This window comes from Mus caroli, unplaced genomic scaffold, assembly GCF_978045245.1.
Source record: "Mus caroli unplaced genomic scaffold, Mus_caroli_1 scaffold_16, whole genome shotgun sequence".
In the NCBI taxonomy this organism is placed as follows: Eukaryota; Metazoa; Chordata; class Mammalia; order Rodentia; family Muridae; genus Mus; species Mus caroli.
This window is the reverse complement of record NW_028227271.1, coordinates 59,848,706-59,862,117: the sequence shown is the minus strand read 5'-3', so window position 1 is coordinate 59,862,117 and position 13,412 is coordinate 59,848,706. Positions and strand designations below refer to the sequence as shown.

General features: G+C 39.2%; 1 protein-coding gene across 1 annotated transcript in view; it reads left to right on the top strand.

Moving 5' to 3' along the window:
• Positions 1 to 12,941, top strand: part of Pkhd1l1 (PKHD1 like 1) — a 140,204-nt gene extending 127,263 nt beyond the window's left edge. The window contains exons 73-78 of the mRNA XM_085831797.1: positions 819 to 1,160; positions 3,316 to 3,467; positions 5,892 to 6,038; positions 6,371 to 6,524; positions 8,379 to 8,636; positions 12,834 to 12,941. Coding sequence (XP_085687923.1) covers positions 819 to 1,160; positions 3,316 to 3,467; positions 5,892 to 6,038; positions 6,371 to 6,524; positions 8,379 to 8,636; positions 12,834 to 12,844 — 1,064 coding nt within the window. The 3' untranslated portion in view covers positions 12,845 to 12,941. The remainder of the gene's footprint in view (positions 1 to 818; positions 1,161 to 3,315; positions 3,468 to 5,891; positions 6,039 to 6,370; positions 6,525 to 8,378; positions 8,637 to 12,833) is intronic.
• Positions 12,942 to 13,412: the final 471 nt, after the last annotated feature.

The window sequence follows — 13,412 nt, the reverse complement described above, 5'->3', positions numbered from 1 at the left end:
AGTTAACCAAGAGAGATGGCACAGACATCATTAATAGGAGAATGAACTCATATCCACTTTGCAACACAGAACACATTCTTTAGACTCACAGGAGCTGTGTGATCTATTTTACCACTACGATGCATGTCAGCCTTTGGGGCTTAAAACTCGAGATTTGTTACTTCTTAATTCTGTTGATATTTTCAACACACACACACACACACACACACACACACACACACACTGGCCTCAGTTTCACAAAACCCAGTTTTCAAGTAGAAATTGTTTGGTTAATCAGAGATTTTACAAGCTAGCATATAATCCCATTTTATTGGGTTAAAATTCCTTTGAGATGTTTTAATGGATCTTTCATTTTTATTACATGCCTTCTGTCCTTAGTAAAAATTGAAATATCAAATTATAAGTGCTCTTTTAAGCATCGGCATCTAGTACTGCAGAAATTAAAAGGCCATTAAATTTATACTTTTAAATTACCAAATTTCTTCACCTGTGGCTTTAAAACTTAGAATGTATAGATAGTATTCTATGAGTAGAGAATAAGTTTCTAGACTTACAATTAATTTGATTTCTCATTTATATTGTGACTATAGCTATTTTTTAGAAATAAATCTTATATAAAATGGCTATTAATGGCATTATTTAAAAGAGTATAGCTTTGCAAGTCAGTTTTGTAAGTACTTTGTTTTAATGTGCATGCTTTGTTATGAAAATTATAAAATTGAGCTTTTTGTAGTTCAAACAAATACTAACCACTGTGTGGCCTTTGTGCTAACAGAAATATATTTAAATGTGCTATTTTGGCCGTTTTTCTTTTGTAGAACAATTCCTTCCTAACTTGGGCTCCACTGTCCCTGGTGAAAACTACTTTGATAGAACCTACCAGATGCTGTACCTTTTGCTGAAAGGAACTACACCTGTGGAGGTCCACTCTGCTACTGTCATCTTTGTATCTTTCCAACTGCCGGTTATGACAGCAGATGAGTTTTTTAGCTCACACAATCTGGTTAGAAATCTTGCCTTGTTCCTAAAAATACCAAGTGACAAAATCCGTGTCAGCAGAATAATAGGAGCAAGTCTGCGAAAGAAGCGATCCACAGGACACATAATGGAATTTGAGATTGGGGCTGCTCCCACTCAGTTCTTGAGCAATTCTACCACAGGTATGGGTATCAGATTTTGTGATAAAGAAATGTCATTGTAAAGTCATAAATAAACCTACCATGGCCTGGTTAGCCAGCACTCAGGAAATCCTATTACCCCTATATCTGGAACCCTAAGGGACTACAAATCATTTTACTTCCCTACTTCTATAATAATAAGTTGTTGAGAAATTATGAAGGAGTTGCATATTAATACATTATACAGAAAGACTTGACTTAAGAGGAAGTGACTTCTTTGTTTATTGATAAAGGGTGAAAATAGTCAATTAGAAGAGAAATCTGTCAGTGGAACTCTGTTGCTTAGAACAGAGAAAGACCTAGCTAGGCTTATGCTGCTGCAATGCCTTCTATGACATTGTCTGCCTGGAGTCATAGATGACTTCCCTTCTTCAGCTCTGTACTTCCTTGGACATATATGGTGAGTGCTATGGTTTCAGTGTGACTTACTTACTTGGTTCCTTACCTGTAGATTTCGTCTAGGAATTGCAGTAGGCCCATTGTGCAGAGGTAGATTATTCACCCTTTTCTGGCAATACCAGATAAACCCAGATAAATATAAGATACAGGTCTGAGATCATGGAGCATAGGACCATAAGGAAAAGCAAGCTGATATTTTTTCAAAGCACAGACTAGGGTAGGATCTCAAGTATCAAGGAAAACCCTTCAACATGTTCTGGAATGGATGAATCACAGAAAGGTATGGTGAAGCAAAAAGAAAGATGCCCACTTAATAATACAGCTTTCATATACTGTCAGGGTATCTAGGATGTACACATAGCACTCACCCAGGGTCAGACACACTAAAAAAAAAGAAAGAGATAGCATAAGTGCTGAGGAGACCTCTGCGTGGGCAGAGTCCTCGGGTCAGGAATAAAAAAGCTATCATGTCAAGTCCTTCAGTGTTGAAATGGCAGTCAACAAAAACGTAAGAACACACTAGCTGTACCACAGAGGTTAGACCTGCCACTGTGCTGAGAACCAGTGAGCATAAAGGGACAGGAGACATGGGATGATGCACCTTGGTACTTCTACCATAGATCATAGAAGAAGTCACATTAGGAGATCTTCTTGGAGAAGAGGGCTGGAAAGAGATAGGATCCAGGGAGGAATCTGTAATTCTCATCCTTTATCCCAGAGTTTGAGTCACATAAGTAAGCTTTCAAACTGACCTGAAAATTCTGAGTGTGGGTTCCAAGGTGTCATGCAGGCTCACTGGCCAATGTTGCTGAGTATACTCAGCTTTCTAGTTTGTCCTTGATGGAAGAAACTAGTGATTTCTTCCCAAAGGCATGGCTCAGAACGTGGAAGGTGTCAGAATTTTTTAAGTTACAGTGTCTTAAAAACATCCTGGCTACGGTGGTTATCTAAAAACCACACTGACTGCAATGTGTAGAATAATGTAGAAGGTGGCAAGCTAGTTTTAAATCTATTTTCATAACCACTAATTTTGGCTAGGATTTTGACAGTAAGGACAAAGAGAATTGAAAACTAGCTTATGATTAAATAGGATATGGGGGAAAAAAGTGAAGAAATGAAGAAAAAGTATCAGACTCTGTCAAAAGGAGTATGGAGGTACCAGTTCATAAAGTAGAAATCCTTGTGGGGGTGTAATAAGTTTAAGAAGAAGTCTCAGGTCTGCCATGAAAGGAAGAGAGAATGGAAAGTGTGCGCAGTCTGAAAAACAACCTTCAAAATTGCCAGATGTCTAAAGAAGGTAAGGGGTTGTTAGGAATCTGACAACTTTAGCAAGTTATTAATGCACATACTAATAATTGGGTGGATGCTTATTATACTTAAGTTCTAAAAATATTCTATTCTGAAAAAGTAATGTGTGGTGACAGAAAAGGCTGATAATACTTCACTTCAAATAAGGAGTGACATGGGAAAATTTAAGCCAAAAGACACATTCTCTCATATACTTTCAGTCAGTGTGTGTGTGTGTTTTGTTTCCTACCTTAAATTCTCTCTTAGAACATTCTTTTGAATCCTCCATTTCCCCTCAGTCTATTAATATGACTATCTTATTGTTTTGGGGTACTAAAGTCTTAGTAATCAATGTGATGAAGAATACAACCAATACTGAAGTTAAAACTTTCCCATGTTCTCACAATTCTATATTCTTGTAATCCAAATGACCTAATTCTTTTCCCCATAGGTCAAATGCAGTTGTCTGAGCTCCAGGAAATTACTGACTCTCTTGGACAAGCTGTTGTCTTAGGAAAAATTAGTACTATTCTTGGATTCAATGTTTCTTCCATGTCTATTACCAGTCCCATCCCCCAACCAACTGATTCTGGCTGGATTAAGGTAATAACATACAATTAGAATAAAAACATATTTTATCATTTTTAATGAAAAGATACTGTTTAAACTTGATTTCGTCCTGGAATATCTTGTTTTCTCCATCTACAGTAATTGAAAGTTTTGCTGGGTATTGTTGTCTGGGTTAAAATCTGTGGTCTATTAGAGTCTGCAAAATATGTCTCGGTCCGTCTGGCTTTTAGAGTATCTGTTGAGAACTCAGGTTTAATTTTGATAGGTCTGCCTTGATATATTACTTGGCCTTTTTCCCTTGCACCTTTTAATATTCTTTTAATGTCCTATACATTTAGTATTTTGATTATTTTGTGGTGAGAGAATTTTCTTTTCTGGTCCAATCTTTGGTGTTCTAAACTTTTTTCTTTTAATGTTCATAGGCATCTTTTTCTTTAGGTTAGGGAATTTATCTTCTATGATTTTTCTTGGAGATGTTTTCTCGGCCTTTCAATTTTTTATTCCTATTATTCTTAGGTTTGACCTTTTCAGAGTGTCTCAAATTTCCTGGATGTTTTGTGTCATGAAATTTTAGATTTTCCATTTTCTTTGACCAATGTATTAATTTCTCTTATCGTATCTTCTACATCTGAGATTTTCTCTTCCATGTCTTATATTCTGTTGGTGATGCTTATATCTTTAGTTTCCTAGGTTTTCCATCTCCAGGATTGGCTCAGTTTGAGTTTTCATTGTTGCTTCTATTTCCATTTTGAGTTCTTAGACAATTTTATTTACTTCCTTCACCTGTTTGTATATTCCTGTATTTCTTTAAAGGGCTTATTCATTTCCTCTTTAAAAGCCTCTATCATCTTTGTAAGATTGGATTTAAGGTCATCTGAGTTAGGATATCCAGGGCTTGCTATAGCAGGAAAACTGGGCTCTGGTGGTACCATACTGCCCTGGCTCTTGTTGACTATGTTCTTAAAATGTCCTTTAGCCATCGAGTTTTTCCTTGTATTGGATGATCTGGATGCTAGCAAGATTCCCTGGGAAGTCAGGGAGAGCAGTGGGTCAGACAAGGCAGGAGAGGTGGTGACACATAGCTTACCTACACTGGCTGTGCCCCAGGTAGAAACCTACTGGCAAAGGATTGGTAAGAGAGACTTACAAACTGTTTGTGCCTGGGTCCTCCAAGGTCTCCCTGGGGAAGCAGGATATTTTGGAGGTCTCACATGGTTCCTCAGAATGGCAAGGTGAGCCCAGGGCCAGACAATGGAAGTCAGGGGACTGCAGGTGTACAACTCAGCTCTGCTATTTTATCTTATTCTAAATAGTATTTGTTTGTTTTTTAAGAATTAAGATCCTCTTTATATTTCTCAACAGAAATCTAGATAGCATGTCTTTCTAATTTATTTTTATGGGCTAACTAAAATAGTAATAAGGTAGTTTAAGAAATAAAAAAATGAGAGTTGGGATATGGCTCAATGAGTCAGAGTTCTTATAGTGCAAGCATATTTCTTAGGGTTTGTATTGCTGTGATAAAAACACCATGACCAAAAACAACTTGGGGGTGGGAGAATATGTTTTTTCAATGTAAAGTTATAGTCTGTCATGAAGGGGAGTTGGGGCAGAAACTCAAGGCGGAAACCTGGAGGCAGGAACTGAAACAGAGGCTGCGGAGAAATGTTGTTTACTGGCTTGCTCCTCATGCCATTCTCAGCATGCTTCCTTATACAGCTCAAGGCCACTATCCACATTGGGTGAAGCCCTCCCATGTCAATGATTTATCAAGAAAATTCTTAACAAACATTCTTATAAGCCCATATCATGGTGGCATTTTCTCAACTGAGAACCCTCTTCCCAAGTGACTCTAGCTTGTGTCAAGTTGTCATAAAACTAATGAATACACATGAGAATCTGAATTTCAATCCCCATGATTCACATTTAAAGCTAGGTATGGCTAAGCATGCCTGCAGCCCAGGACTGGACTAGGTGAGGAGACAGGAAGGTTATTATGACTTGCTGACAAGGTGTAAACACAACTATTTCCAAATTTAGGGAGAGACCTGGTCCCTAGCAGGTAAGGTAGAAAGAAGAGTAGGGCAGACATCTTTCTACTCTGTATCTTCCTTCCTCCACCCTCCTCTGGCCTTTATAGGTGTATATGCCTATAGGAATATACATACACACATACATATACATACATACATACATACATACATACATGCATGCATGCATGCATGCATGTACATGTGCACACATGGGGGGGACATTGAACATGATCTCTTCTAAAACTTAGTTTTTCACATGTATTTTGCTTTAAATACTTTTATCGGTGTTGCAGCTTTGATCTAAAGGAAATTCGACATGTTGAATCTACTGTTTTAAATAAACTGAATCCTGCACTTACCCTAGCCGAGTTTGCTGTGAAATGTAGCTGGTCCTGAAAAGACCACTTTCTCCTTCTGTCCATGCTAGGTGACTGCCCAGCCAGTTGAAAGATCTGCATTTCCAGTTCACTACCTGGCCCTTGTGTCTTTACTCTCAGTGGTTGTTCAGCCAGTGGCAGCCCAGCCTGGACAGCCCTTTCCTCAGCAGCCCTCAGTAAAGGCAGTAGATCCTGAGGTGAGTTGTAGCTCTTACTCTCCTTGTGTGAAGGGCTTTGGTTCTCTGGCAGCTTGAATATGGAAGTTGAACCAATACCCGTGGATAGCCTCTTCTATTTATTGTTTTCTAAATGTTTCTTTAAAATGAGTGTGCTTTTCTGTTCATATTCAAAACCTCTTTCTGTGAGGTTAGGAGCTTATGTAGATTTTAAATTTGTAGTAGACATTTACAAATAGTTTATCTTTTTTGAAGAACTAGGACAGGACTTTGTTATAATTCTCCACTGCTAATTTTTTCTTGAGGGTAACTGAGTATCAGTTGGAATTACATCGCTGCTATTTTTTCTTGAGGGTAACTGTGTATCAGTTGGAATTACATCACTTACTTTGAAGGCTATCCTAAAGGACTCCAATAACAACCAAGTTGGTGGCCTTAGTGGAAATACAACAATTCCATTTAGCACCTGTTGGGCCAACTATACAGACCTCACTCCTCACAGAACAGGTAAATTGACTATATTAGATCCTCACATATCTCCACAGTAAAGAAATGTGCATTTTCTTTTTTTTTTTTTTAAGATTTATTTTATTATATCTAAGTACACTGTAGCTGTCTTCAGACACACCAGAAGAGGGAGTCAGATCTCATTACGGATGGTTGTGAGCCACCATGTGGTTGCTGGGATTTGAACTCAGGACCTTCGGAAGAGCAGTCAGTGCTCTTAACCACTGAGCCATCTCTCCAGCCCGAAATGTGCATTTGCTTTGCGTGGACAAAATAACTAAATTCTTTGGTCAATAAATTGTGACAATCAAAATGCTGTAGTCTGCTTTTTCTGAATATAGTCTCTCTTATAAAATGCATTTAATATATAAAAATAAATTAAAATAGTGGTAGGAGAAATTTATTTATTTTACTAAAGAAAAATAACTTTTTTATTTTGTTACTATAACTTTTGATTCCATTTGTATAAATATTAATTGTCAAATATGAGTCCCTTAAATGTTGGGCTCTCTTCTTTTTTCCCATTAATTCATTTATTTATTCACTTTACATTCCAGTTGCATCCCACTCTCTCCTCTTCTCCTAGTCCCACCCTTTAAACCCCCTTTCCCCATTTCCTGCTCTCATTCTCCTCAGAGAAAAGATCCCTTCCATCCTGGTACCAAACTGCTTTGGCACATTAAGTTGAATCAGAACTAGGCACTTCCTCTTTACTGCGACCATACAAAGAACCCCAGCTAGGGGAAAGGGGACCGAAGACAGGCAACAGAGTCCAGGTCAAAGACAACCTCTGTTCTGTTAGGAAACTCACATTAAGACCAAGCTTTAATCTCTGTGGGCCTCCATCGGCTCAAGTTAGTTATCTCTGTAGAGCTTCTTGTGGTGTCCTTGACCTCTATGGCTCAAGATATGCAGGGATAAAGATAGAACAGAGATTGAAGAAATGCTCATCCAATGACAGGCCCAACTTGATGTTCACCCCATGGGAGATATCCAACACTTAACACTATTAATGAAACTCGGTTATGGTTGCAGACTGAAGCCTAGCATAACTGTCATCTCAGAGACTGGAGAGGCTTCATGCAACAGTTGATGGAAACAGATGTTGAGGAATTTAAGCATAATTTGAGATTATAAAAAAGATGTCATTATTTGTATGCTCTTCTTGTCTGCTATTGCTCCATATTTTCTCATTAAATATATTATATGCAATAACAAAAATTAATATATGCCCTTTTCATTTAAGAAACGGTATACTTGTGGTACTTTAATAATCTATGAAAGAATTAGGAGTTGAGCTGGGAAGTTGGCTCTAGACTTTATGCAAGCTAATGAAAAGGAGAAAATATGTACACATGTTGCCTTGAGTTCCACAAACCAGTGCTGTAGAGAATCATAAGTTTGTTCCCGTTGCTATGATAAACATCAATACCAAAGGCAATGTTGGGGAGGAAAAGTCCTTTTCAACTTACACGCCCAGATAATAACCCATCACTTAGGGAAGTCCAGGCAGGAGCTCAAACCAGGAACCTGGCACAGAATCATGGAGGACCACTTCTCTTACTCTCTGCTTGCTCTGGTGGCTTTTTGCACATCCCAGATCTACCTGCCTAGGGAGAGTACTGCATCCCATGCCTGTGGATAGATGCAGACTTAACTTCTGAGTACTTCTTAATTTCTCTCTGTACTCAAACTATACCACTTGACTCCATTTGCAAAAATACTTTGTTAGAAATTAGTCACAAATTTGAAGCCAAAACAAACAAACAAACAAACAAACAAACAAACAAAAAACCCTAAGTAGGAACTGATTAAGAACAGAGAAGTCAACCACCACGATGTTTTCACCCCTAGGAAAAAATTATAAAATTGAATTTGTCCTGGATAATACTGTTCGTGTGGAATCACGACCCTTCAGCCTGTCAGCACAGAGTGTCCCTGGTGGCAGTGGAAGTAGCACCAGTAGTGGCAGCAGCAGCAGTGGCCACAGCAAAGCATCCTCTGTGGGGACACCTGTCCAGACACTAGCTGTCGTAACAGCATGCCTTGTAGGAAGACTATTGCTCTTGGAAATATTTATGGCTGCAGTTTTCATTTTGAACACAACCGTAGGTAAGTACAGTTGCAGTTCGTTTCATATGTAACCTTATGTCTTCAGGTTCACAGGGAACAAACAGCAAGTGTTTCCTGAGCCAAAGCTCTTAGCACAACCGTTGTGTCTGGCACCACTGGAGGGGCAAAAAGAAGTACAAGTTCAATGGCAGGCAAGATAACGCTATGAAAATGATATTGTCGTTATGTGTTAGAATGCAAGAATGTGGGGGTAGAGAGATGCAGGTAATCTCAGAACTCTTCAAATGTTGCCAAGGGCCGAGGAAGCTTGAAATGGCTTATGCAACTGACCAGTTAACTAAGAAATCCAGAAGTGGTCTGGTTTCTGCCACAGCAAAGTCAAGGACACAGGTGATCTTTCCCTATCTCTTGGCTTACTACTACTACTTAGTGGTAACTCCATTGCTAGGCTGGCTCTTTTTCCTAATCTTTGTGGTAAAGGACCTGATATACCTATATTTATGTTATATAATGCAGCAGTCAATGTAATACATAGATACTTTCCTCAATAGATCTTGCAGCCAAGTCATTGAGCTGGATTGAGACACATGCTTATCTGTGAACCAGTTAACTGTGGCCACAGGGCTCTAATTGGCTTGGCTTGAGTAACATCAAGGTATGACCTGCTGAGAAGGGTGCTAGGTAGACAGTGAACTTGAAGAGAGTTAAAGAAAAGGAAGTCTTTCTGATCTACAATGATTCTAAATGATGTTGAATGTCACTCAGAAGCAGCATGTGAAGCCTGGGAGTGTTGCATAAAATGTCTACAATTTATACAGAGAAGACAAATGAGGAGCAAAGAGAGATGTGGGTGTAGGAAAGGGCCTATTGAGATGTAGGTGTAGGAAAGGGTCTATTTTCAACTAAATGTATTCAGTGCTGAGTCCTCATATACCACTTCCCCACGCCTACCTCTTCTCAGTTTCTGATAGCATCCTTTCCTGACCCCTCTGGTTCATATTTAGACTTCATTGTTTTTCCATTGAACTCTACATCCATCATGAGCTGTTCACCATCTTCATCAGACCATAATGTCTCATATCTGTTCATGTTCAAAGTCTCCTCTCTTTATTCTTCTCTTTTCATTCACTGTACTGGCATCTTAAACCTTTTCTCATGAACTCATTCACTTTTACCCTCTAAATTGTCTTTAGGTTTCACTTTTAAAGCCCAAGAACCTATGGTGATAACAGTCTTGGGTTTCAGATGGAGAACGAGAGGCTGGGGCACCTATTTAACATATCAAAGCAGAACTGGCCTCCTCCGGGTTCTCCCAGAGCTCCTCAGTCAGTACCTGAAAGTTACCAGCAAATAAATCTGCCTTTTTACTCACAATTCAGCCTGAACTGGCTTATTTTGTTGGCAGAAAAAACCTATTAAGCAATGACTGTCACGACTCACTATACACAAAATGCAATCAAAACCAAAGACTCAGAAAGAGTTTTAAAGACTGGATTCATGTTCTAAATTCCAAGGCTAGCAACTCTATAGCTCAGTGCTGGGCTTTTTAGCATGTGTAAGGCTTCGAGTTCAACCTCATTACCAAAGATAAGCAATACATAAATAATTTCATCCAGTCAGCTCCACATACTTTCCATCTAGACTATGTTCTTCTGCTTCTTGAGTCCTACCTCTTTCAGCATTCTCTAAGGTTGGCTCAGAATCTGCTTCCTCCAGTCAACTTCCCTTTTCCTTCCCATTCTGTGTAACATTTTCCCCAATTCCCTGATCTCTTCGTTCATATAATTACCAGAGGCTTGCATTGAATTTACATTCAAAATATATGTTTCATTAAACTTTAAGCAGCAAGAAGAGTGGATGCTTTATGTAGTATGGATACGGAAAATGCACTTGAATTGATATAACTCTTCTAAGGGGAGTAACCCCTCAGCTCTGACTTTAGAATGGAAATGTTAATTATTTAGGGGCTTAAAGGGCTGGCAGATATTAATCAGTTTATGATTGATGTAAAAGATAACTTCTGATTGGGGCAGATTAATGAAGAGAAAGCATCACATAAGGTACTGAAATATTCAAATAAAAATGTCAAAACTGGATTTTAAACCAGGTATAAAGGAAGCCAGGATGAGCAGTCACTATGATGCTGCTTCTAGGAGTAACCATGGCAAAGGGAGGCTGAAATCATCCCCTGGAGCCCTGGGGAGAGTCATTGAGTGGATTATCTGCTAGTGGCAGAGACCACTATTGTCTTCTCACACCTGAATACTTAATCGAAAAGGGAGAAGTGGGGCTGAAGCTGAGGGACCCTAGGTGTGTCTAGGTAAACAACAACAGGCAAGTTGCCCAACTCCACTTCATGTTTGACGTTGTGTTGAAGAGGTCAGCTCGGGAATTTTTGGAAAACTCCACCAGACCCCTCCCCTCCTGGAAAAGAAAGGCCATAAAGCACATAGGCACCCCTCCCCTCTGGAAGGCAAAGGGCTAATTACGTTCCTCAGATCAAGGGGTTGGGGGCGGGGCAGCGAGGCGACCATTGGCCATCTGCAGGTGGGGGATGCCCAGAGCACAGTACACACATTCAGCAGGGCAGACTGACCATTAGCCACCTACAAACAAGGGAAGTCCTTGCCACCTCATTCCCTAAAGACCACAATCAGTTTAAAAGTCACACTGTTCTGCCAATCACATTGGGCCTAATGGCTGCTGCTCTGAAAACTGTATAAAAAACTCGCTGAATGGACTGCGTGGGGTCATTCTCTCTGTCCTTCGTGTGCAGGGCAACCCCAGCATGCTGGAACAATAAAATTCCTCTTGGTTTTGCATTGATCCCCAGCTCTGAGTTGTTCAATCAAGGGACAGGGTGGGTGGGGTAGGTGGGGTGGGTGGGATGGGAGGGCCCTCTGGTAAGTTAAGGCTTGCCAGAGTCTTACAGTGTCTCCAGAATTTTAATATGAGAACAGATTTTTTTTTCCAAAAAAAATTAAAAGTACAACAAATACAACTTATAAGACCATTGGTTAAGTGCATTTTGTGACTGGGGATCAAATGGCTTGATTGTCAATTATCTTTTAAAGTCATTTTTACTGTCCTTCACAATTTTTGATATTTTGTCAATTAAAATTATATTTTCAATTAGTTTATATAGTTATTGAGTCTTTTCCCTGACTTTTTTTTTTAAAAAAAGTCAATGGCTTCCACTTTGCTATTAAATAAACATTTATAATTAATGTAAAAGTTCAATTCCCATAATGTATTGAAACACTAGGTTTTTATGACTTTTCATTGTGATTTAATATTTTACTTGTAAGAGAATCACCAAACTCTACTAAATAAAATTGCAAACATCTACTGTTGTGTTTTATAAAAAAAAAAAAAAATAGGAAAGGAAGGAATATGTTTGGTGGAGGCTTGGTATGTTGTGGTAGGAGGGGGGTGCCTCTGCGGGCCCATGCTGAGGCATCCCTTCCCCCTCAGTTACCCTGAGTTATAATAAAGAATAGAATTTATTTAGGACATGGGGAGGCGAATTGAGGAGGTAGTAGAAACAGAGAAAGGAGAGAGAGAGAGAGAGAAGAGGACAGCTATGAGCATATGGAAAGAGAGGGGAAAGAGAGGGGGGAGGTGAATGGGAAAAGAAGGGGAAGAGGGTAAGGGAGGAAGAGAAAAGAGAAGAGAAGAGAGGAGAGGAAAAGAGAAGAGAAGAGGAGAGGAGAGGAGAGGAGAGGAGAGGAGAGGAGAGGAGAGGAGAGGAGAGGAGAGGAGAGGAGAGGAGGAGAGGAGAAAGAGAAGAGAAGAGAAGAGAAGAGAAGAGAAGAGAAGAGAAGAGAAGAGAAGAGAAGAGAAGAGAAGAGAAGAGAAGAGAAGAGAAGAGAAGAGAAGAGAAGAGAAGAGAAGAGAAAAGAGAAGGAGCAAGCAGCCCCTTTTATAGTGAGTCAGGCACACCTGGCTGTCACCAGGTAACTGTGGGGTGGAGCCTAGGCTAAATGCCAACATCTACAAAGACCACAAAAAAGGTATATATATATATCATAACCCTATAAGCGTTTTCACCAAGAAAGTATCATTGATTTTAATGAAAACTTTGTAAATTTTGAAATGATTGTATATGTTACTTTGACCTTTCTTTCTTAGCCAACCCATGAAATATTTTAAAGGTTAAACTTAATGGCACATATTTTAACATATATGATATGCCATTACTCCTCCTTTTAAAGATGTATGGTTGTCATTTTTCAGGAAGCAACTGAAGTGCCCTATGGAAGAACAGGCTGAAAACAAAACTGGAATACTACTGATGCAGCAGCTACTTGGCTGCACAGCAAGAAATAAACCTACAGAATGTTCAAGGAAATATTGCTAAAATATTTTTGTAATATTTGACATGTAATCATTACATTTAGTCAAAAAATTCAGATTTCTAGAAAATATAAAGGTTTTTTTTGTCAATTCCTCATACTTGTCTGTTCTTATTTCATTAAACATTACAGGAGTCTCAGGTGTGGCAGCAGACACTCCACCTCCAAGACCCATCAAAGCAGAGAATCCTTTTAGAAGTTGAAGGCACCAGGCTCCTTAACTGATGTAAAGCCTTCAATCCTAGTGTTGAGGAGTCAGAGAGAACATCAAAGCTGACTTCGAGGCACACTAGGCTACACAGGGAAACTGTCTCAAAAACAAAACCGGCAAACAAAAAGTAATCAAAATAATAATCAACCTTTCCTGCTGTTCTGTGTACTTCACAAAGTTCTAGTTTCCAACACACTAAGTCATTGAACTTACTAGAAGACTTGGTGGCAAGATTGCTCTATCTTCATC